Source organism: Schistocerca nitens, chromosome 5 (assembly GCF_023898315.1).
Source record: "Schistocerca nitens isolate TAMUIC-IGC-003100 chromosome 5, iqSchNite1.1, whole genome shotgun sequence".
Taxonomy (NCBI): Eukaryota; Metazoa; Arthropoda; class Insecta; order Orthoptera; family Acrididae; genus Schistocerca; species Schistocerca nitens.
Window position 1 is genome coordinate 543,594,837 of NC_064618.1, and position 27,044 is coordinate 543,621,880.

Consider the following 27,044-nt stretch of genomic DNA (forward strand, 5'->3'; position numbering starts at 1 on the left):
AACAAAAAGTTTTAAGCTTTAATCTTGTTATTTTGTAGCCACACCTCGTGTACGCAAACATGTTTGATACGAGGTAGAGAATAGTTTAAGAATCGCTGTCAGATACAGGAGAATCCATTTTTCATGATTTATAGAAGATTTTTTTTCTTTATCAGAATACTGACATGCCCGATAGTAGGCAGTTCCAGAAAATGATTGAATACTGAGATAGTGGAATAAGGATTTTTATAAGACAAGTTGTAAGGCTATATATCAGATTTTATGATAACAATAATAATGTTTCACTACATACCTTAGTAATTTTTAGGGGTAAAGTATAGATAACGGTCATATTGTCAGAGAGCTTTACAAGTTTCCGTACGGCTGTTGTCATAACCATGAATTTTGACAATAAAAATTTCAAACTATTACACATCACAATGGAAACAGGAAATTTCAAAAGAAAAAAAAAACGTTACAGGTAAAAATGATGTTAATGATAAAAGAAGATAGGACAGATTCAGTAGATGACATCCCTTCAGTTGCGCTGCTCAGGGAGGAGGACCACGAGTCCGACATTCATGTGCAGTGCCTCCCAAGGTCACTAACTAAGTCATATTAATATGCTAATCTACATAATTCTAGGTTCAACATGCTATTTGTATACTATATGGGAAATGATTATTATTGATGTTGTGTACGTTTTTTTGTATTCTTATTCTAACTTACGTTGCTTCCTAAACAGCTATGTAATTATAATAAAAGTTTAGCGTGGCGCCTGGTACAATAACCGGCCATGATCATATGATTATGACTGCCTCTCTGGTTTCATCTATATTTAGCGTTCCTATATTTGAAAACTGACACCATTCCACCAGACCATGTTTTAAAATATTTTGTTTGTACTACTAGTTTCGAGGATCTGTAGTAAGAGATGGGGATACATCATTGTCGGTCCAAATAACACTATTAACACCTGAAAATATGAGTGTTATGACATACGTTGCTACTTAATATGTACCAGATACACTAGTTTACTTTATTTCCCTCAACTCTGGAAATAAGTGATATTATATTTCCTCCCCTCATTGCTGCGACTGAAGATTCTCATAAAACGTTCTCAAAGCTACTGCAGCTGCAGTGTCAAGTGTACTACCAAATCATGATATTGTTGAGCTTGACCTCGTGTGGCCGTTACCAGGACACGAGGTGACGTTACAGTAAACAAATACGGTGGTGACTAAGGAACATATATCGTACTGTGAATCCTTCATGTCAGTTGTGCATATGCTATCAAGTGGTTTAGCGTGTAGTCGTGAAATGCTGTCTGTAATGCAGTACGGTCTTATCCATAACCTTGAATAGCTCTGTGAGCGAAAAACAAAGGTGATGTCGCAAAAGTGAACACGTACAGGTGAAAAAGAGCTTATATTTGAAGGCTTACAGTTTTTCCACGGAGAAAAAAGCTGAATGAAGAAATAATATTTCTACAGAAAGCAAGCTTGTGGGTGTCATAAATGGTAGGGTCGTTGGAAAGAACAGTAGAAGACATTTTAAAGACTTCAAGAAGGCAGAAGAAACCGATGAAAAGCTAAAACTCTTATAGAACAATGGCGCTCTAGGGAAATAGATCTCTAGATCAGTGGTCGTCGAACTTTTTGCTCAAGTGCCAATGCGGACATTGTGGGGTGGCACCTAGATCAGGATAAATACCGATCTTATGGTTAACTCTAACCTACAAAAACTGTGACACTGTAATTGCCTGATGAAGTGTTGTTTGTGTGAGCGAATGATTACCTGATTAAAAACAGTAACTTTCTTTAAATCCATTATGCAATATAAGACAAAATCACAATTTTTAGTAAATGTTTTGAATGTCATTTTTCTTCTACCTATTGCACTGTATCACAACAGCCGTAATTCAATTCCACATTCATTGCTACAAATACGTACCGCATTTAGTGGTGACCATCTCTGCAATGGGGATTTACGAGTCCTTCTTACTTACGTTTGAAATTTGGACCACAGCAGTCGATGTGTGTAAGGTACAGACACCCATGCGTTATCAGCACGGGACGACGATAAATAAAGCATTCCGTCTGTCACATCCTGTAACCCCGCAGTGGCCGCGCTACTTACACCTCTGCCGCTGAGGTAAACTGTCAACTTTACTTAACTCATGGACAAATTCACCAAAGTTAATTAAAATAAGTACATGTTAAAATGTTACTGTCAATGTACGTACTTTTGTTTTGTTACTGAACAGGAAAACTACACTCTTCAGAAACTATTAACGTTACTTGACGTTTTTAGATTCGGCTGCTACATGCTAGATGGATATTATTGTGAAATATGGTTGAGAATAACTTGATTCGGACCACAGGAGCCCATTGGCCGCAGTTTGACGACCACTGCTCTTTATGACGTTGATAAAGCAATTATTCGAGAAAAATTTTTGGAGTATTATGAGCAGAAGCACTAAATTCCTGCATCGAATGAGCTGCATATATTTTCAAAAGAAGAGATAAATTTTGAGGATGGGGGACAAAATTTCGGAAAATTTGAAAGAAATGAGATTTTGCTTCAAAAATTGCAAGATAAGAACGCCCTCTCAACAGAATGTTCCGTCATTGTTGCAAAGCGTTCGGAATATCTGAGAACAATCAGAAATAATGAAAAGAGGCGAAATAAACCAGTGCTGCTCACAGTCGAAACGTGGATGCATACGCACTATACCATGAAAAAGAGCTGACTAACAGCACTGCAGGCCAGGGAGCTGTTGTTTGCGTTGGAAGAACAAAGGCTTTCATAGAGGGAGCATAGCTAATTTATGATTCGATACCGGAATCCAAATTTATCACGGTGATACGGACAGGGATAATTATCACAAATATTTAGGAAGGATACTGATTCTCAAGGTCCCATCTGGTAGTACTTTTGTTCTTGATAACGCACCGTATCATACTGTTCAGTCATATAAATTCGCCATTACTGCCACCCGTAAAATGTACATAATGAAATGACTCATTCAAAATATAATCTGTTTAGAACTAAGCATAGCAACCAACGAGTTTTTCAAATCGTGAGTCCCAGCTGGTAGCGTTTTTGTTCTTGATAAAGTACCGTATCATACTGTTCAGTCATATAAATTCGCTACTACTGCAACCAGCAAAATGAACGTAATTGAATGACTGATTCAAAGCAAAATCAGTTTTGAACCGAGCTTAGCAAAAATCAGCTCTTACAATTCGTGAGTTACAATAAGCCAATACCTGTTTTTAAAGCAGAAGCTGCTGTAAGTGCTTCCAGCAGACTACTATTGCTTAAACCCTGTAGAGCTAATATGGAACACAACGAAACAAAAAATTGCTGGATAAAAGCTTCTACCATTAACTTAACCCTAACCTAAAACAAATAACCAAAGATTCTTTATCTAAGATCGCTCACATTATTTTTTAAAAGTTTGTGAACATTTAAAAGGAACTAAAATTGAATATTGTCGCAGAGATGGGTTAATGGAGGAAACAACGCATAATTTAATAATCAGTGTTGGTCTGGAGAGTGGAGATGAATATGCAGCACATGACTAAAGACAGCGATTTGGAAACAGACACGGCGGGTGATAATGGGACCAATTCCAGTGAGAAAGATGGAACAGATGAAGAATATGCACTCCACTCCTTTTACGAAGGACCAACCACCTCGTAACTCTAATCACCAAGGTTATTGCAATTCTCATTGCATGATTGTAGTTGTACCGTCCTTCTACCCCTCCGCTACCTCGCTGACACATAAGCCGACAGTAGCGCCCTCAATCCCAGGTGCAATAATATTGTCGTCCACTGGTATATGCGCTGAAGAAAAATTCGCGCACTCGGATTTCGCAGCGCGATTGCTGACGTACTAACACTAAAAAAAAGTATCTCACTAAATTTCACCCTGCGCGTATTTCGGGCAGTGAATGAACGTTAAAGATTGGCAATCTGTCAACACTGTAATCACATGTAGTCTACGTTAACTCTCTCTGTCAGCTAACACAGCAGTGCTGAACAGTTGAGGGCGTGGGTAATGTTTTGGTATAGCATGCAGGAGGTCGACTGCTCGATTCTGGATCGAGGCTTATTTGTTTTTGTTTGCTAAATATAGTCTGCGTGGTCTGCTAGCTGCGACTTAATCGTCATACAGCGATTACAGTGGGTCTTCTACAAAACATTTTCGCTCACGTACTACGAAGACAGAAATGGAAGTAAAATCATTTTCATTGGTCAGCTTTTAAAAGAACCCTTTTGCACATCGTGGACGCGAATTGTTTCGCGCCACTTCATCTACTAGATTCCAAACCTGTTTTCCGTATACCCTCCCTCAATGGTCCCATAGAAATTATTTGCAAAGCATGTCGCTAGCTCTACTGTTGACGTAAGGCACTAACTAAATGTAATGGAACAGCCCGTGGCCAGAATAATAGCTAGTATTAATCGATGGGACCACTGGGCGAGGGTACACACAAAACAAGTTGGATTCTAGTGGACGCGGTCATGCGAAACAATTCATATCCATGACTTGCAAAAGGTTTCTTTAAAAGCTGACAGTGAAACCGACTGTATTTCAATTTGTGTTAGTAGCACGTAACTGCTATTTTTTTTTTGTAAAAGACCCACTACAATCACTCTGTGATGATTAAGACGCCAGATAGCATACCACGCAGACCACTTTTAGCCGATAAAAACGAATTAACCTCGATCCAGAATCGAACTTTCGACCTCCTGCACGCTAATTCAAAACGATATCGCCTGTTAGCGCCTGACTGCTACCGCCTGACATAGTTGCCAGATTGGCAGTACTTAACGTCCCATTTACTGTCCGAAATACGCGTAGGACGAAATTTTGTGAGAGACATTATTGTACTGCTAGTATGTGAGAAATCGCGATACTAAGTCCGAATGCGCGAATTTTTCTTCACCCTCTATAGTCTGATTTGTAGTAAACATTATAAGAAGATGATCGCTAACGAATTTGTTGTGTACAAATATGTAAAAAGAAGCAATCCGCCTTCAGGCCACAAGTGGCCCATCGGGACCATCCGACCACCGTGGCATCCTCAGGAGAGGATGCGTATAGGAGGGGCGAGTGGTCAGCACACCGCTCTCCCGGTCGTTATGATGGTTTTCTTTGACCGGAGCCGCTACTATTCGGTCGAGTAGCTCCTGAGTTGGCATCACGAGGCTGAGAGCACCCCTAGCACAAATATGTAAGGTACAAGATTTTGTAATGAACCTACAACGTTGTATCCACACCTCTTAGTATAAATATACAGGGTGATTATAAATAATTTTAACTTTCAAACCGCTGTAGAAGTAAGACAACTGGTTAGAATATTATCGGAGAAGGGCGAAAACGTATGGCAGAAGAAAAATAGTTACAGAACATAACAATAGATGGCGCTGTAAGCATCATAATTTAATAGTGATTGACAAATGAATCATACAACAATGCCTAGAGTGTACGTTTAACGTCAAACAAGCTGTCCTTGACGAATGAGAACAACCTGTTTATAACTGTCCCGAGGCAAAATGACCGCATAAAAAGCATCACTCACATCGGTTTTTAATTGCCCTGGGGCTTAAAACCGCATAAAAAGCATCAATCACGTCGGTTTTTAATTTTCCTGAGACCATAAGCCGCATTAAAAGCATGAATCACGTCGTTTTTTAGCTGTCCTGAGGCCCAAAACAGCATAAAAGCATCCATCAAAATCCAATCAGATTATTAATTTCCGTGTGACTGTCCTCCGTTTTCCGCAACAAGTTGAAATCGAGAAACAGAATGTTTCACAACTGATAGAAGTGTTTCCGGGGTCACGTTCAGAATGTGTTGCGCAATGCGTGCCTTCAACGTAGCAAAGTTTTGAGTCTGAATACTGAACGCAACATCTTTCAGATAGCCCCACAGCCAAAAGTCACACGGATTAAAATCACGTGATCGGAGGACGGCCAGGCTGTAGGGAAATGGCGGCTAATAATCCTAGCATTTCCGATATGGCGCTTCTTCAGCTGCTTAACTGGATTTTCAATGTGTGGAGGTGCACCATCTCGCATAGAAATGATCCATCCACACATCCACGCTGTTGGAGAGCTGGAATGACGTGGTTGCCCAAAAGACACTCCTAGCGCTTACCAGTGACGGTACAGGTAACAGGACCGGAAGCACCTGCCTCCGCGAGAAAATATGGCCCCATGATAAATGATGCCCTAAACCCGCACCGCACAATAACCTTTTCAGGATGAAGTGGTACTGGTTAATTTGCGTGTGGATTTTCCGTTGCCTATATTCGACAATTCTTTGTATTGACATATCCTGCCAATTGGAAGTGGGCTTCGTCTGTCTACAAAATCTTCCACAGCCAATCATCCACGTGCAATTCGACGTCATTCTGACCTGTGGCGCTATTTCTAAAGCGTTTTGAAAGTTTAACTTTAATTATAATCACCTTATACAAAACTTTCCACCCCTCTTTGAACTTTGTCTATGAATTCCGTTAACCTTGTCTGGTAAGGATCTCACACTACACAGTAGTGTTTATAATCACCTTGTACCTGAGAATGGACAGCGTTGGAAACTAGTAGTGCAAAGAAAATATTTCAAAGCACGGCCTGGAGGAATGATGCAATTTTCAGATTGATTAAGGCTGCTGGGCCCACCTAGAAGAAAATGATTTTTCTGTATTTAGACGTCTACGTGTTCTCCTTCGTGTGGTACGTCATCTCCGTCGGTGATGGAGGAGTCCGTTGTACAGACGTCCTCATCTGGACTAACCCAGTCGTCTGTTTGACGTCTACTACGATGCCTGTAAGGTCTCATTTGCTTATAATCAGTGTGTTTCGTCTTCGAGATGTGGTCTGTTATTTTTTCCTCATTTGCGAGAGACCCTGACTGTGTGTTGCAACAGGGAAACTGCTGCGACTGGTGTAGCGGGTGAGGGGCGAGAGCGGAGAGGACGGAGCCAGGGCTGACCTTGCGCAGCAGGCGGGCGATCTTCTCGCCGTGCTCCCAGTGCGTGACGAAGCCGCCGCCCAGGTTACACTCGACGGCGGGCGCCGCGCCGCGCCGCAGCAGCTCCTGCTTCTTCCGCACCAGCCGGCTGAACGCCTCCACCAGCGCGAACACCGCGTCGTACATCAGCGCCGCCGGGGCCTGACGCAGGACACGAGCGATCATCACCATCGAGGCGGCCACTACTGTAACAAACTTGCACGCTTCTTCAGCAATTCCTGCACAACTTGTTGGGTTAAGAACCACCTACCCACCACAGTTCAGGAGATATGGCGTAATAATCATTGGTGTGCGTGAAAAACTGCTGTGTCAAGCATGTCGGTTAAATTTAGGAATGTTTGTTGATCTGAAGTACTTCGATAAGTTGGGTAGCTCTACATTACTCAGTTTACTCTCAGGTACATTGATGGCCATTACTTTCGCAGTACATTGATCGCTATTACTTTCGCAATACCATTAAGGCACCATTCACAAAACGTAAATGCCATGAAGGCACTCAGTTAATAAAACTGTAAAGATTATTATGGAGTGGTCGAATGGATGGAAAAGAAACATTTTGTCCCCCACCTGCGGAGGACATTTCCAAGGCGGATTGTAGCTTCTCTGACCATCCGATACACACCCTGGCTCGCTACCGACTGTAGCAAAATTCTGTTTACGCGTACTTAGATGCAGTGGTGTGACGTCTCATGTTTTCAATTCGCGAGTGCAGTTGGCCGTTGTCGATTGCCGTCGTCCGCTGTTGCTATCACCCCATGGTGGAAGACTGAACGCATCTTCTTCGGCACAGGGATACAAACGTCATACAATTTTACGCCGTCCTCCTTTCTTCTGAAAATCCTGCTCTGTTTTACAATCTCTATGAACTCTCTGTTTGATAGACGGATAGCATGAAAGCCTATACAGAGTGTGGTGATCTGACTGAAGCATGTTCCGCAACAGCTGGTCTGACAATCTCCCGCCTTCGGCAGTCGCTCTTGTGGTCCTCTAGTCGTTTTTGACCCTTCTTATTGTAGTATCCACGCACACATCTTCACAACTACTCGGATTCCTATAAATTCCGGCTTTTTCCAGCAATTTGCGAGTGTTATGCCCAATTTTAGGTGATCTTGTATGTTCAGGTTGGGTTTGTAAATTAGAACAATGTTCCATATTGTCAAGATTTTTGATATGCCGTCACTAACGTCCTTAATGAAAGGCAGAATAACTTCCGATGTAATGGGCACTTCTGCATCACTGTGGCTTCTGCGCGGTGGTCTGAACGCTCTTTACACGTCAGCGGACGAATAACCATCCTTGAGCAATGCATTTGTTGTGGTTGGTAGTTCGAATAACAGGGGTCGTAACGATGCGTGTGCGTGGGTTTTCGGTAAACTGTGTGGCGTAAGCGACCGTCTTCTTCCTTGAGAACTAGCCCATCAAGGAAATTTAATACGTGGAAGCAACCGTAATTGTAATTTTGCTGCAGTCACAGCAAGCCAGAGTATGAACCTGACATTCAGAGAAACTCCGATCCCCGTTGAAAATGTCCTCCGTTGATGGGGACGACATGTTGGGTTTAAATGCGAAATACATTTGACCACTGCATAATAGGTTGTAAATTTTTATAACTGTCACATTTTCCCCACTGAAAGTTTAAATTTTACAATCGTGAAGTGTACTACATGCCCGGATTACCATTTCAGGGCAACCGCATAAAAATGGCGCGAGTCACACCATCTAGATTCTGTGTACAGCATGAACAAAAATTTTCACAGTCGAGAGCCACACTGCCACTCTTTGCATACCAACGGTACAATAAGTCCTGTTACAAAATTTAGTCTTGTGCATATTTTAGATAGAGAATAGGAGTCACAGAAAGAGTTGCGCAACACTAATCGAGTGTACGGGAAGTATCTTCATTAAGAACGGTATAGAAATGCTGCCCAGTTAGTGGAGTCTGCTTTCAGCAACGGTCCCTAGTGGACATGTTGTGTACACTGCAGCCGTTATCGCCTTTGCAAAGTGACAGACAGCGGGCCTGCCGGTACAGTAATCATTATTTACTTGAGACTTTAGAATGACACACTAACAACGAATCAGCTATATACGAGGGCCGTTCAGAAAGTAACCTCCGGTTGATTTACAAAAATACACCAAGTTAAATAAAAATATTTTAATATATACATCTTACAACTACATCTTTGCACTATTTTTCTACATAGTCTCCATAGCGATTGAGGCACTTATCGTATCTCTTCACAAGCTTTGAAATTCCTTCTGCATAAAAATCACCCGCTTGTGCCTGGAGCCAGCCTGTGACCGCATCTTTGAGCTCTTCGTCGTCATCAAACCGCTGTGACCCGAGCCATTTCTTCAAATGCATGAAGAGGTGATAATCACTTGGCGCCAGGTCTGGGCTGTAAGGTGGATGGTTGATAACGTCCCACTTGAAGGACTCAAGAAGGGCCGTTGTTCTGCGAGCAGAGTGAGGACGGGCGTTATCGTGCAAAAAAACGATACCGGAAGTCAGCATACCACGGCGTTTGTTCTGTATAGCCCGTCGTAACTTTTTTATTGTTTCACAGTACACGTCTTGATTAATGGTCGTACCACGTTCCATGAATTCAACCAACAACACCCCTTTGGCATCCCAAAACACCGTTGCCATCAGTTTTCTGGCAGAAAAATCTTGCGAGGCTTTTCTTGGTTTGGTAGGCGAATTTGAATGTGCCCACATCTTTGATTGTTCTTTTGTCTCAGGGTTCACGTACTTAATCCAGGTTTCAGTCACCGGTCACGATTCTGTTTAACAATGGTTCTCCTTCGTCCTCATAACGTGACAGAAAGTCTAATGCAGAGGCCATTCTTTGAGTTTTGTGGTGGTCGGTAAGAATTTTGGGCACCCATCGTGCACAGAACTTACGGTAACCCAATCTTGCTGTCACTATCTCGTACAAGAGAGTCTTAGAAATCTGTGGAAAACCAGTAGACAACTCCGACATTGAGAAACGTCGATTTTCACGAACTTTTGCATCAACTGTCTGAACGAGTTCGTCAGTCACCAATGATGGTCTACCACTCCTCTCTTCATCATGAACGTTTTCTCGTCCACTTTTAAATAAACGTACCCATTCACGGACAACTCCTTCACTCATAACTCTTGGTCCGTACACGGCACAAAGCTCACGATGAATAGCTGCTGCAGAATATCCTTTGGCTGTAAAAAACCTTGTGACAGCACGCACTTCACATTTGGCGGGGTTTTCTATTGCAGCACACATTTCAAACTGCCACAAAAACTAAACTAGCGAAGGTACGACGTTCACTCGACCACGGCTTGATGCCGACTGACCTGTTGAGTGCGTGAACGCACAGATAGCGTCGCTACTCCCCCCACAACCCGCACTGTGACCAATCGGAGGTTACTTTCTGAACCGCCCTCGTACAAAGTATACCTAGAACTGAAGCTTCCATCCAATTTTCTGTGGATTGAAATCTTTGAAATGTGTGACTTCTAACAGATCGACCCCCTAGGGACTTCTGCTCAATTACTGAACTGTAGGATACCGTCCATATTTTAGCCCAACTTGTATTGATTTCCTTACGTAAACTACGTATTCCATATCTGTGGACGTTCATAGAGTTCTAAGTATGTTACACACAACATTACCGGTCAATACATTTTCAATATTTATATGTCGATTTCTCTACATTTATAGATTATATAGCATGAAAATTAGTGGACGCATTATTAACCACACATACTTTGAAATTAATCCTACATCATATACAATATTTTTTATTTTAACTCTCATACACAAACAAAATATTTGTTTCTATATGTATCTTTTGTTATTTTACTATCGGTATGAAATCAATATTGTCAAGTAAGACGAAGTTTCTAATTTGATGTTTATAAATTCTGCAACCTTTGTCATTAGATGTTATTGCCAAATTTATATACACACTTAGAAAGTAGAATGTATCCGAAATTGTTTTGATAATCTAAAGATCGGAAGTCAATTGAATCATGTTTTGACTTACAGAATGGCCTCAAAGATTATTCTGCATGTATACATTCTATACTATGGTGTTTTTGGAGTTAAGTATGGCATCTCAGTTCAGCATGTGGCAGTTCGTTTCAGGTAATTTAAATCGAGAAATTGTCTCTGGAATTCTCGATGAGTTTGGAATTTTTATGTTTGGTTTTCATCTATGATGTTTTTTGCAAAAACTTTGAAATGTCATATGAAAGGATTTATGAACTGCAAATGTTACTGTAAAGCTATTAAACTCTCTGCCTGTTCATTTATGAAATACTATGGACGGTGGAATTGCATATTATGTCGTAAATTGTACGTAGAAGCTGAATCCTGCCTGAAAAGCTAATTACAGTTTCTAAACTAATGTGTGGTTTCACCTAATTTAACCTAGGAAACCATCGCTTACGTAATGATGAACATTAACTAGCAATGTTATTATTAATAACATGAATTAGAATTGAAATCGTGGAATATTCAAGAAAGGTGAATTACAGGCAACAGGATACTGCGAAGATATCATATGAAGATATCATAGGACTACATCTCTTGATTGTGAACCTGTACCATGTGTCTTCAATTGAAAAATGTAAAATTATGCGACAGAGTTCGCGGAACCGGCAATATCTTCGTCGACCACACATGGCGGGCCGCTCGCCGCTCACAGCTATGCGGCAGACGGCAACTCTAAACCTCCCGCCAGCGCGCCGACGGACAGACCGCTCTTCCATCGCTCGCTGTCTCCGATGGTGGGGCGGAACGCGACACGTCAGCAGAGGGCGTGGAATTCATTCGACCTCACTGCTTGCGACTCTGATTGGCCGGCGCGTCTTTTTGAACCAACAATACACCGAGACCTGACCCAGATTCAGTGAGATAGAGTGTGTGTGTGTGTTTGTGTGTGTGTGTGGGGGGGGGGGGGGTGAATTCTTAAGGGAACAAACTGCTGAGGTCATCGGTCCCTAGACTTACACACTGCTTAAAAACTAACTTACGCTAAGGAAAACACACACACCAATTTCCGAGGGAGGACTCGAACCTCCTGCAGAAGGGGCCATGCAATCCGGTACATGGCGCCTCAGACCACGCGGCCACTCCGCGCGGCGATTCAGTGACATTTCAGACTCCTCTCAACGTTAGTGCGGAAGTATGCAGTGAGAAATCGATGCATCATGGTGCTACTAAGCATTTCTGCTTGTTAGTATCTTATCAGATTGTATCAGCATTCAACACTATTGTTTCTTTAAAGAACATAACTCTCAATGCACACAACTTAGCCTTGAAGAAGAACTCACAACACTTCGAAGTTATGTATATATTTATTTTTTAGTGTACACCCATATTTATTATAAAAATGGACGTGTGTGTGTGTGTGTGTGTGTGTGTGTGTGTGTATGTGTGTGTGTGTTTTGCACATCTCTTACTAAACGACAGGACAGATTCCAACCAAACTTGGTACACATAGTCCTTACTGTCAGGCAACAATCGCTCTTGGGATAAGAACCACCTACCCACCGCAGTTCAGGAGATATGGCATAATCATCATTGGTATGTGTAAAAAACTGTAGCGTCAAGCATGATGTTTAAGTTTATTACTTCTGTGCTACTAAGTGTATTAGCAATAAATTTCGCAGACAATATCCACATACGACGCCAAGTGCATCTACAAACCACACATAATTGAAGAGAAATGGCGTAATAATCACTGATATGCGTGGAAAACTGCCATGTTGTACATGAAGTATAAACTTATTACTTCTTTGTTACTAACGCTCTTCGCAACACAGATTCCAAGCAGTGTCCAAATTTAGTGGTGAATGAGCCTACAAAATTATGTCATTGTATGACATACAGAGCAGGAGATATAGTGCCATAAGAACTGAGACTTGTGGATAAATGCTGCATAGTGAATGATGTTTAATACATTTATTACTTACTACCAAAACACTCCTACACTTGAGTCAGTTTAACAAAATCCCTCACACATTGCTGCGTTATTGACAGCTTTCAACTTCGAAGAGCAAACGGCTGTAGGCGAAAACAATAGCCGTCTATAGAGCTATGAAGAGGCATTACCATAGAGAGGGCTACAAAATCGCGTTGTAAATACGAGAAACAGCTGCGCCCAGTGTACAGGAATATTTTTTTTTCTTTCCTTCTGACTGGGCTGATGCGGCCCGCCACAAATTCCTCTCCTGTGCCCACCTGTTCATGTCAGAGTCTCACTTGCAACCTATGTCCTCAATTATTTGCTGAATATGTTCCAGACTGTCTTCCTCTACAGTTTTTGCCCTCTACAGATCCCTGTAGTACCATGGAAGTCATTTCCTAATGTCTTAACAGATTTCCTATCATCGCATCCCTTCTCCTTTTCAGTATATTCCGCATATCCATTTCCTCTCCGTTTCTGTGCAGAACCTGCTCATTTCTTACCTTACCTATAATAAAAAACTTAACTCCGTCCGCATATGCCTTGGAAGGGCCAACGGTACCTACCGGGAGCCGTTCATCCTCAGCCCACACGCGTCACTGGTGCGGGTATGGAGGGGCATGTGGTCAGCACACCACTCTCCCTGCTGTAAGTCAGTTCACGAGACCGGAGACGCTATTTGCCAATCATGTAGCTCCTGAGTTTGCCTCACAAGGGCTGAGTGCACCCAGCTTCCGAACAGCGCTCGGCAGAGCGGATTGTCACCCACCCAAGTGCTAGCCCAGCCCGATAGCGCTCAACTTCGGTGAGCTGACGGGAACCGGTGCTACCACTGCGGCAAGGCCGTTGCCTCTTACCTTATCAGTTCACCTAATTTTCATCATTCGTCTGTAGCTTCACATCTCAAATGATTCGATTCTCTTCTGCCCGGTTTTCCCCACAGCCCATGTTTCACTACCGTACAATGCTGTGCTCCAGACAGGAACACTATGTTTCTTAATTTGTATACTGTACTTACATACTTGTACAATATGCGCTTTTGTTTCTACGACAGTTTCGTAATTTCAAAGATGTTTTCACGAATACACGGAAATGAATTTTTTCGATATTACTCTACAAACAGAATTCACTTTTTGATTTAGTTTCTAATAGAAAATGGGAAAATGAATACCTGTGCAACGGTGGGTTTATCAGCTGCTGTTGTAAATGATATATTAACGTGCTACTTTTTCATATAGCTCTGATTGTCTTATTACCCACATCAATTACAGATACATCACAGTTTTTCACTACTGTAGCGTCAAATTGAAGTTCAGTCATTGCAATGGAGATGTGGACAAACTTCTGTAACACATGGGGACTTTATAGACTATCACAATATTTGACCTCCCCTTTAAATATCTGCTGAACTGATCAACGCACCTTATGGAAAGGTGATTAATAATTTTGCCGGAAAATAATCGAGAGCGTATAAGCGCCACGTATTAAGCGGAACACGGCAGTTTAAAGTTGACCTCCAAAAAACATATACCACAACAGGTTTCCGGGCTATAAACACCTATTATGGGCAATCATGCACTGTCGTGCGAGCCACTCAATTCACAATAATGCTTGCGACGCCATGTAACCCACTTATCTGCGGGTGAAACTACACAACCATTGCACATGACAGCACTGCCCAACACATAGAAGTATAAAACCGGGATGTCGAAGTCGGGATTATGTCCAGCTATGGATGTAATCAATGATAATTTCCGAACGGACGTTAGCAATCCAAATGAGGAACGGCCATCGGAACTCCCAAATACCGACTCTTGTTCTGAAGCCCATCAAAGTAGTCTGTAGAAAATAAGACGGAGTTGGAGGCTCCTGCAGTTAACAGCAGCCCAATCAGGCACTAGATCCATGAGCAGGACGATATGGTAGTGGTCATAATCTGACTATAAGTGTGTATACTATTCCTTGTTCATTTTTGTTAAAATTTCGGCCGTCTGGTTACGAAAATGAAAAAATTTGGATTCCCCGTCACTCCCTACGTCTACTTCTACATCTACACGATAACTAAGCAGTTCACAATTAAGTGCCTGGTAACGTTTCATCGAACCACCTTTAAGCTACTTCTCCACCGCAATAATTTAAATGAACAACTTCCAGCGAAGTGATCTCGTAGTCGCAGACTATATGTACCTGGCGCGTAGTGCTGGTGACAAGGGATTTCTTCAGTCTACTGACTGGTTTGATGCGGCCCGCCACGAATACCTTTCCTGTGCTAACCTCTTCATCTCAGAGTAGCACTTGCAACCTACGTCCTCAATTATTTGTTTGACGTATTCCAATCTCTGTCTTCCTCTACAGTTTTTGCCCTCTACAGCTCCCTCTAGTACCGTGGAAGTCATTCCCTTATGTCTTAGCAGATGTCCTATCATCCTGTCCCTTCTCCTTATCAGTGTTTTCCACATATTCCTTTCCTCTCCGATTCTGCGTAGAACCTCCTCATTCCTTACCTTATCAGTCCACCTAATTTTCAACATTCGTCTATAGCACCACATCTCAAATGCGTCGATTCTCTTCTGTTCCGGTTTTCCCACAGTCCATGTTTCACTAGCATATAATGCTGTACTCCAGACGTACAACCTCAGAAATTTCTTCCTCAACTTAAGGCCGGTATTTGGTATTAGTAGTTGGCCAGAAATGCCTTTTTTGCCATAGAGAGTCTGCTTTTGATGTCCTCTTTGCTCCGTCCGTCATTGGTTATTTTACTGCCTAGGTAACAGAATTCCTTAACTTCATTGACTTCGTGACCATCAATACTGATGTTAAGTTTCTCGCTGTTCTCATTTCTACTACTTCTCATTACCTTCGCCTTTCTCCGATTTACTCTCAAACCGTACTGTGTACTCATTAGGCTGTTCATTCCGTTCAGCAGATCATTTAATTCTTCTTCACTTTCACTCAGGATAGCAATGTCATCAGCGAATCGTATCGTTGATATCCTTTCACCTTGTATTTTAATTGCACTCCTGAACCTTTCTTTTATTTCCATCATTACTTCCTCGATGAACAGATTGAAGAGTAGGGGCGAAATGCTACAGCCTTGTCTTACACCATTATTAATACGAGCACTTCGTTCTTGATCGTCCACTCTTATTATTCCCTCTTTGTTGTTGTACATATTGTATATGACCCGTCTCTCCCCATAGCTTATCCCTACTTTTTTCAGAATCTCGAACAGCTTTCACCATTTTATATTGTCGAACGCTTTTTCCAGGTCGACAAATCCTATGAAAGTGTCTTGATTTTTCTTTAGCCTTCATTCCATTATTAGCCGTAACGTCAGAATTGCCTCTCTCGTCCCTTTACTTTTCCTAAAGCCAAACTGATCGTCACCTAGCGCATTCTCAATTTTCTTTTCCATTCTTCTGTATATTATTCTTGTAAGCAGCTTCGATGCATGAGCTGACAAGCTGATTGTGCGATAATTCTCGCACTTGTCAGCTCTTGCCGTCTTCGGAATTGTGTGGATGATGCTTTCCCGAAAGTCAGATGGTTTGTCGCCAGACTCATATATTCTACACACCAACGTGAATAGTCGTTATGTTGCCACTTCCCCTATGATTTTAGAAATTCTGATGGAATGTTATCTATCCCTTCTGCCTTATTTGACCGTAAGTCCTCCAAAGCTCTTTTAAATTCCGATTCTAATACTTGATCCCCTATCTCTTCTAAATCGACTCCTGTTTCTTCTTCTATCACATCAGACAAATCTTCACCGTCATAGAGACTTTCAATGTATTCTTTCCACCTATCTGCTCTCTCCTCTGCATTTAACAGTGGAATTCCCGTTGCACTCTTACTGTTACCACCGTTGCTTCTAATGTCACCAAAGGTTGTTTTGACTTTCCTGTATGCTGAGTCTGTCCTTCCGACAATCATATCTTTTTCAATGTCTTCACATTTTTCCTGCAGCCACTTCGTCTTAGCTTCCCTGCACTTCCTATGTATTTCATTCCTCAGCGACTTGTATTTCTGTATTCCTGATTTTCCCGGAACATGTTTGTACTTCTTCCTTTCATCAATCAACTGAAGTATTTCTTCTGTTACCCATTGTTTCTTCGCAGCTACCTTCTTTGTACCTATGTTTTCCTTCCCAACTTCTGTGATGGCCCTTTTTAGAGATGTCCATTCCTCTTCAACTGTACTGCCTAATGCGCTATTCCTTATTGCTGTATCTATAGCGTTAGAGAACTTTGAACGTATCTCGTCATTCCTTAGTACTTCCGTATCCCACTTCTTTGCGTATTAATTCTTCCTGACTAATGTCTTGAACTTCAGCCTACTCTTCATCACTACTATATTGTGATCTGAGTCTGTATCTGCTCCTGGGTACGCCTTACATCCAGTATCTGATTTCGGAATCTCTGTCTGACCATGATGTAATCTAATTGAAATCTTCCCGTATCTCCCGGCCTTTTCCAAGTATACCTCCTCTTGTGATTCTTGAACAGGGTATTCGCTACTACTAGCTGAAACTTGTTACAGAACTCAGTTAGTCTTTCATTCCTTGTCACAAGCCCATATTCTCCTGTAACCTTTTCTTCTACTCCTTCCCCTACAACTGCATTCCAGTCGCCCATGACTATTAGGTTTTCGTCCCCCTTTACATACTGCATTACCCTTTCAGTATCCTCATACACTTTCTATACCTGTTCATCTTCAGCTTGCGAAGTCGGCATGTATACCTGAACTATCGTTATCGGTGTTGGTCTGCTGTCGATTCTGATTAGAACAACCCGGTCACTGAACTGTTCACAGTAACACACCCTCTGCCCTTCCTTCCTATTCACAACGAATCCTACACCTGTTATACCATTTTCTGCTGCTGTTGATATTACCCGATACTCATCTGACCAGAAATCCTTGTCTTCTTTCCACTTCACTTCACTGACCCCTACTATATCTAGATTGAGCGTTTGCATTTCCCTTTTCGGATTTTCTAGTTTCCCTACCACGTTCAAGCTTCTGACATTCCACGCCCCGACTCGTAGAACGTTATCCTTTCGTAGATTATTCGATCTTTTTCTCATGGTAACCTCCCTCTTGGCAGTCCCCTCCCGGAGATCCGAATGGGGGACTATTCCGGAATCTTTTGCCAATGGAGAGATGATCATGAAACTTCTTCAATTACAGGCCACATGTCCTGTGGATACACGTTACGTGTCTTTGATGCAGTGGTTTCCATTGCCTTCTGCATACTCATGTCGTTGATCATTGTTGATTCTTCCGCCTTTAGGGGCAATTTCCCACCCCTAGGACAAGAGAGTGCCCTGAACCTCTATCCACTCCTCCGCCCTCTTTGACAAGGCCGTTGGCAGAATGAGGCTGACTTCTTATGCCGGAGTCTTCGGCCGCCAATGCTGATTATCAAAATTTAGGCAGTGGCGGGGATCGAACACGGGACCGAACAGGTTTTGATTATGAATCAAGGACGCTACCCCTAGACCACGGGTACAACTCTAATGGTCTTGCTGCCATACATTCCCAGAGTGACTGACAGAATCGGCCGTATATTGCGCAAACATGGCGTAAAGTCGATTTTCATACCGACAAGGAAGGTAAACGTGTGCCTTATATCGGCGAAGGAGAAAAGGGACCCACTTGCAATGTCGGGAATATACCGTATACCATGCACATGCGGAAAAGTTTATGCCGGAAAACTGGACGATCAACCAACACCAGGATTAAAGAACATAAGCAGCATTGCAGGTTGGGGCAGGTGGAGAAATCGGCCGTGGCAGAGCACACACTGAGTGAGACCGATCGCGTAATAAAATTCGCCGACAATGAAGTTCTGGCTGTAGAGAAGCACTATCACACGCGCTTGTTCAGAGAAGCTGTAGAAATACAAAAACACACGAACAGCTTCAACAAGAAAGAGGAAAGCCTTAAGGTAAACGGATCCTGGCTACCCGTAGTGCAGCGAACGACCGTCGCAGGTAGCAAGAGGAGAACCGCACTGGAAATGACCTTGGAGAAGCCTTCGGAAGTTGGCGCGCCAGGTACATAGAGTCTGCGGCCGTGAGCTCGGCTCCAGTTCACCACCGGCAATGGAGGGTAAAGCTTTGACAATGCCAGCCACTCGTGTTGGCGAAACGTCAGTAAAATCATTAGATGAACGTCGGCCGAAGAACCCGAGACAGAAGCCAATAGGCAGTTTGTCAACAAGTGGCCACGAAAGCCTTAACAATTTTGATCTCGCAGTGATTCGCCATATGATGTGCACTAGCAAAACCACTATTTGATGATATTATTGATTCACATTGATGTCTTCGCAAACTGCGTGCGGTCCTAAGATGAGACTGACTCACTGCCCTGGGTCTCACCATACTGCTGCTTTACATCAATAGCGTGGTGTCACATATTGATGCGACCGCACGGGAAGCACAAAGTTGGCAACGGAACTGTAAGTTTCCAGAAGACACCGACAGTGGCCAAGCGGGATCTGGCGGACCCAATGGTGCACACCCACGAGCCACGATCACAGTAGCTCTGTACTGTGAGCTCGCTCTGCCGCCGCAATATACACTGCTGGCCACCGTAAATGCAACACCAAGAAAGACAAGAGGTAGCACAACAAGATTTATTTTGTAGATAACATGTTGACCAAGTATCAAATGATTACGTTTACAGACGTCTGTGACATGTGGTTCCTTTCAGAATCAGTAGCCAGAGTAGCCGCCATTGTTGGAGATCACCGCTGCCACACGTCTCGGCATTGAGTCAAAGAGACGTTGGGTGTGTTCCTGGGGTACAGCAGCCCAAGCAGCTTCCACACGTTGCCAAATATCATCTGGTGTGGCAGCTGGGGATGTAATCTGGGTCACTCGTGGAGCAACCATGGACCACATGTTTTCTATCGGCGAAAGATCCGGAGAGCGAGCCGGCCAGGGAAGCAATTCAATCTGGTTATTGACGAAGAAACTTTGGACAATGCGTGCCACGTGTGGTCGCGCATTATCCTGTTGAAATATGGCTGTGGCCGAGCCCTGAAGGTAAGGAAGGACAACTGGCTCCAGCACCTCGGATATGTAGCACCGGCTATTTAAAGTACCGGCAATGCGTACTACAGGCGTGCGAGAGTAATATCCAATACCGCCCCATACCATAACACCCGGTGTAAGACCAGTGTGGCGGTGCATAATGCAGCTGTCCAGCATCCTCTCTCCACGGTGTCTCCACACTCGAATCCGACCATCGTGGTGCTGCAGACAGAAGCGTGCCTCGTCAGTAAAGACAACGTCATTCCAATCTGCCGTCCACATCCGTCTGTCATCACACCATTGGCGACGGAGACGTCTGTGGTTCTGCGTCAATGGTAGACGAAGCAATGGACGTCTTGCGGACAGACCACTCTGCTGTAAACGGCGTCGAATGGTACGCGCAGACACTGGATGATGCGTTACAGACGCAATGTGCCGTGCTATGGTTCGGGATGTCACTGAGCGATCCGTCACTGCCATGCGCACAATTTGCCTAGGCATAACTGATCGTCTTGTGAAACAACCACAAGGTAAACACACGTGCCGAACGTACACTCGTCGAAATCGCCAAGCCTTAAATGGCGCTATGAGGTGGCGCCACAGGCGCGCGTGATGTGCGTCTGCGCTGAAATTCCAATCAGTTGCATATCTCATCGCTGCAAACCCATGGTGTAAATTTCACTTGATTCGGATGCTTCCTTCAGGGTGTTGCATTTACGGTGGCCAGCAGTGTACGACGGCCGGTGACCGCCGCACAGCCCACTCGCGCTTGCAGTCTTTTCGCTACTTGACGCAACGCAGACGACACCTAGTCACATCTCCAATACCATGGTTTGTGATTTAGTTCAAAGAGCATCGTCCTTGTTTGCTATTGTGTGATACGGACTCAGTTTCTTGCTGCATTATTTGTGATGAGTCTTCTTACACTTGGAGAAATACAAGTTAAGCAAATGTTCTGTTTACTGTGTTAACTAGCTCGTTAATCATTCCTGTTCTCCCCAGTTTTCCTACGACACTCGCCACACCACTCTGTAGCCCACCTCTCCTTACTGTTTTGTAGGAGGTCGTATACAAAACTTTTAAAACGTCTTGCAAGACGTTGAAAATTGATCCATATCTGATTTTCACTTTTTCCATTATCGCTTCGACTGTGACACGTTGATATGTAGGCATTAAGGCCACCACTTCTCTTGTTATTCCCTGTTCTTCACAGAGAGATGGTCCGCCACTTTGTTCTTCGTCATTCAGAATTGTCCCTCCACCACAGAAGCGGCCGCATGACCGAAGTATTGTTACATATGATGGTGCACTGTTGTTGTGTCGTTCTACCAACTCAGCAAAGATTGTGGGAGCGTTGTTCATCTCCAAATGCAGAAAACCATTTGACGCACAAGAATACACTTCATCATATCGTTAACGTCGATATGCAGCAGGATTTTAGAACATATATTGTGTTCGAACATTATGAATTACAACGAAGAAAACGGTCTATTGACACACAGTCAACATGGGTTTAGAAAACATCGTTCTTGTGAAACGCAAGTAGCTCTTTATTCGCATGAAGTGTTGAGTGCTATCCACAATGGATCTCAGATCGATTCAGTATATCTGGATTTCCGGAAGGCTTTAGACACTGTACCACACAAGCGGCTCGTAATGAAATTGCGTGCTTATGGAATATTGTCTCAGTTATGTGACTGGATTTGTGATTTCCTGTCAGAGAGGTCACACTTCGTAGTAATCGACGGAAAGTCATCGAGTAAAACAGAAGTGATTTCTGACGTTCCCCAAGGTAGTGTTATAGGCCCTTTGTTGTTCCTTATCTATATAAACGATTTGTGAGTCAATCTGAGCAGCCGACGTCGGTTCTTTGCAGATGACCCTGTCGTTTATCGACTAATAATGTCGTCAGAAAATCAAAACAAATTGCAAAACGAATTAGAAAAGATATCTGAATGGTGCGAAAAGTGGCAGTATACCTTAAATAACGAAAAGTATGAGGTCATCCACATGAGTGCTAAAAGGAATTCGTTGAACTTTCGTTACACGATAAATCAGTCCAATCTAAAAGCCGTAAATGTAACTAAATACCTAGGTATTACAATTACGAACAATTTAAATTGGCTGGAACACACAGAAAATGTTGTGGGAAAGGCTAACCAAAGACTTCGTTTTATTGGCAGGACACTTAGAAAATGTAACAAATCTACTAACAAGATTGCCTACACTACGCTTGTTCGTCCTCTTTTAGAATACTGCTGCGCGGAGTGGGATCCTTACCAGATAGGACTCACGGAGTGCATCGCAAAAGTTCAAAGAAAGGCAGCACGTTTTGTATTATCGCGAAATATGGGAGAGCGTGTCACAGAAATGATGCAGGATTTGGGCTGGAAATCATAAAAAGAATGGCGTTTTCGGTTGCGAGGGAATCTTCTCACGAAATCCCGATCACCAACTTTCTCCTCCGAATGCGAAGATGTTTTGTTGACACCGACCTATATAGGGAGGAACGATCACCACGATAAAATAAGGGAAATGAGAGCTCGTACGGAAAGATATAGGTGTTCATTCTTTCCGCGCGATACACGAGATGGAATAATAGAGAATTGTGAAGGTTGTTCGATGAACCCTCTGCGAGGCGCTTAAATGTGATTTACAGAGTATCCATGTAGGTGTAGATTTTGTTTAGGCGCCTCTAGTGGAGTACTACGGTACTGTGGCACGGAGATATCGGCTTCCACTGGGACTGCAGACATGTACCAGGAAACAGCCAAACCATTGATTCTGTAACTCATATTTTTCGAGGTGATAATTAAAACTGTATGACAACCTCTCGTACGTCATTCAATGGGAAGTACCATCGGTTCTGCACTTCACAGCGTTTTGCATAATATGGACGTACAGGTCGATGTACATAGATGCAGCTAAAGTAGCACGTCGTCTCGTCCTTCGGAAACCAGTGCATCTGTCCCATGGATGTGATCAAATCCATAGACAGCCAGGGCTGTCTGGATGAGATCCTGATTCTTTAAGAAAAAGACCTAACGGATACATACGAACATTTGGTAATAACTTTAAACGCTTCCTGTAGCATCAACAAACGGATTCTGTACATAGGACAGCTTAGTATCGTTTTATTCCCGTTCTTATGCTGTCACCTGTAGCAAGTAATAATGCCTTTGGCATTAGCCCTTATGTGAAACTACTATGCACGCAGTGTAAAATCCCATTTATTTTATCTGTATAAGAAAAGATCTGATGCTCATAACAGAAGGCGGACGTACACACGAATAAAGGGAAAAGTGCGGTATAATGGGTAAGGCACGGGAAACTGAATTTTCGCCTAACGTAGGCCTTTGATGGAAGCTTGCCGCTTACACATTTTGAATTAGTACTAGGTATCACACGAAACATTTTTAAGTAAAAAAGAAAATAACGTAGATGAAGTATACCCTCTTTTCAAAAGGCTTACATAATGGCCACTTTTCCCGAACTAGGTCGGTTATGTGGCCAGCGTTAGTGCCATTGCCTTCCATGTTTCTTGTTCTGACTTTGGGACATACTTTATAGGCATCTTGATTCCTTTGTGTCTGAACCAGTGCGAAGCGACTGGAGCAGACCGTTCTTCAATCGGATTAGAGTATTATCTGAAATACACTCCTGGAAATTGAAATAAGAACACCGTGAATTCATTGTCCCAGGAAGGGGAAACTTTATTGACACATTCCTGGGGTCAGATACATCACATGATCACACTGACAGAACCACAGGCACATAGACACAGGCAACAGAGCATGCACAATGTCGGCAATAGTACAGTGTATATCCACCTTTCGCAGCAATGCAGGCTGCTATTCTGCCATGGAGACGATCGTAGAGATGCTGGATGTAGTCCTGTGGAATGGCATGCCATGCCATTTCCACCTGGCGCCTCAGTTGGACCAGCGTTCCTGCTGGACGTGCAGACCGCGTGAGACGACGCTTCATCCAGTCCCAAACATGCTCAATGGGGGACAGATCCGGAGATCTTGCTGGCCAGGGTAGTTGACTTACACCTTCTAGAGCACGTTGGGTGGCACGGGATACATGCGGACGTGCATTGTCCTGTTGGAACAGCAAGTTCCCTTGCCGGTCTAGGAATGGTAGAACGATGGGTTCGATGACGGTTTGGATGTACCGTGCACTATTCAGTGTCCCCTCGACGATCACCAGTGGTGTACGGCCAGTGTAGGAGATCGCTCCCCACACCATGATGCCGGGTGTTGGCCCTGTGTGCCTCGGTCGTATGCAGTCTTGATTGTGGCACTCACCTGCACGGCGCCAAACACGCATACGACCATCATTGGCACCAAGGCAGAAGCGACTCTCATCGCTGAAGACGACACGTCTCCATTCGTCCCTCCATTCACGCCTGTCGCGACACCACTGGAGGCGGGCTGCACGATGTTGGGGCGTGAGCGGAAGACGGCCTAACGGTGTGCGGGACCGTAGCCCAGCTTCATGGAGACGGTTGCGAATGGTCCTCGCCGATACCCCAGGAGCAATAGTGTCCCTAATTTGCTGGGAAGTGGCGGTGCGGTCCCCTACGGCAATGCGTAGGATCCTACGGTCTTGGCATGCATCCGTGCGTCGCTGCGGTCCGGTTCCAGGTCGACGGGGACATGCACCTTCCGCCGACCACTGGCGACAACATCGATGTACTGTGGAGACCTCACGCCCCACGTGTTGAGCAATTCGGCGGTACGTCCACCCGGCCTCCCGCATGCCCACTATACGCCCTCGCTCAAAGTCCGTCAACTGCACATACGGTTCACGTCCACGCTGTCGCGGCATGCTACCAGTGTTAAAGACTGCGATGGAGCTCCGTATGCCACGGCAAACTGGCTGCCACTGACGGCGGCGGTGCACAAATGCTGCGCAGCTAGCGCCATTCGACGGCCAACACCGCGGTTCCTGGTGTGTCCGCTGTGCCGTGCGTGTGATCATTGCTTGTGCAGCCCTCTCGCAGTGTCCGGAGCAAGTATGGTGGGTCTGACACACCGGTGTCAATGTGTTCTTATTTCAATTTCCAGGAGTGTATAACAGAACATCGACGGTTTTAGATTATATTAATTAATATTTAGAATCTGTACAAAAACCAGATGGCAGGGCACGAAAGGGAAGCAGTGGTTGAGAAGGGAGTGAGAAAATTTTGCAGTCTGTCCCCAAAGTTATTTAATATGTATATTGATCATGCAGTAAAGGAAACCAAAAGAAGAAAACAGTTGTGGAGTAGGAATTAAAATCCATGGAAAAGAAATAAAAACTTTGAGGTTTGCCGGTGACATTGTAATTCTCTCAGCGACAGCAAAGAACCTAGAAGAGCCGCTCAACGGAATGGATAGTGTCTTGAAAGGAGGATATCAGATGAACATCAACAAAAGCAAAACGAGGATAATGGAATGTAGCTGAAATAAATCGGGTGACTGTGAGAGAATTAGATTGGGAAATGAAACACTTAAAGTAGTAGATGCGTTTTGCTATTTGGGGAGCAAAGTAACTCTTGATGGTCAAAGTAGAGAGGATATAAAATGTAGACTGGCTATGGCAAGGAAATTTATTAACATCGAGCATAATTTTAAGTGTCAGCAAGTCTTTCCGAACGTATTTGTGTGGAGTATGGCCATGTATGGAAGTGAAACACGGGCGATAAATGAACAAAAAGAGAACAGAAGCTTTCGAATTGAGATGCTACAGATTAGGTGGGTAGAACACGAAACTAATGTGGAGGTACTGAATAGAATTGGGGAGAAGAGGAATTTGTGGCACAACTTGGCTAGAAGAAGGGAACGCTTAATAGGATACGTTCTGAGGCATCAAGGGATCACCAATTCAGTAGTGAAGGATAGAAATCGTAGAGGGAGACGAAGAGATGAATACACTAAGCAGTTTCAGAAGGATGTCGGTTGCAATAGTTACTCGGAGATGAAGCTTGCACAGGATAGAATAGCATGGAGAGCTGCATCAGACCAGGCTCCGGACTGAAGACCACAACAACAAACAACATAATAACCTAACCCAAAATCGTCACATATGACGGATGATAGCTTTATATATAGAAGGTTCAAAATGGTTCAAATGGCTCTGAGCACTATGGGCGTTCCGGACTGAGCGCCTAGAATCGCGAGACCACCGCGGCCGGCTCGGGGCAGTGGAATGAAGTGAAGGAAGACTGACTGACCTTTACACTTTCCCAAGTAGATGTACTTCTGGAACATCCGTCATTTCTAACAGTTGTGATTGTCGTTGACGTCTCTTTCAACACTGCTTCGTTCGTGCTACATAACTCTCAAAAGAGCGTTGTGGAACATGACTGTGACCCCGGGACGCTTCCGACTACATTGAGTATATGAACACTGGCAGCAACAGGTCGCTTTGTCAAATAGGTTCCGCTTATCTTCGTATACAACGACGGTTGTATACACATTATGTGGCAGGCTATTGGACAGGCTATTCTTTCTACTCACCCTTTGTGGTATCATACGAGATTAGTGGAAGGTGTCATGCTGCGTTATGCGTTAGATATCAGCAATCACGGCTTCCACGAATGGCTGGTACTCTCAACATCAGTTGCACTACTAGCTGAGTTTCCTTTAGCTGACCGTAAATTTTAACACAACACCTACAACCTCTTGCTCAGAATTTTGACGACTTCTTCGGAAAAGAAGCATATGGAATACCTCTCTCTGATCTGAAAGCGTGCTAGGCTATGCTAACGGTGGGCGACCCACGAGTGTTCTGCTCCACAGGGACAGGTCGATAAAGCTTCTGATTTCAGAGGCTCGTGAAGTGTAGTTCTTTCAACGCGTCGTTCGTGGATGGAACAATAAAGAGGGTGGAGAGGGCGGGAGGGGTGGAGGGCGGGTGGAGAGAACGATAATGCCAAATGAAGTACCCTCCGCCTCACTAGTTAACGAGGCGTGCAGGGTACAGATGTAGATTTAAAGGCACTTCTACCTTACTTCTGCCTTTACCATTTAAGGGCTC

At 43.7% G+C, this 27,044-nt stretch overlaps 1 protein-coding gene across 1 annotated transcript in view; it reads right to left on the reverse strand.

Moving 5' to 3' along the window:
* LOC126260569 (glutamate receptor 1-like) overlaps positions 1-27,044 on the reverse strand; it is a 1,252,588-nt gene that overhangs the window by 279,326 nt on the left and 946,218 nt on the right. The window contains exon 8 of the mRNA XM_049957904.1: positions 6,991-7,170. Coding sequence (XP_049813861.1) covers positions 6,991-7,170 — 180 coding nt within the window. The remainder of the gene's footprint in view (positions 1-6,990; positions 7,171-27,044) is intronic.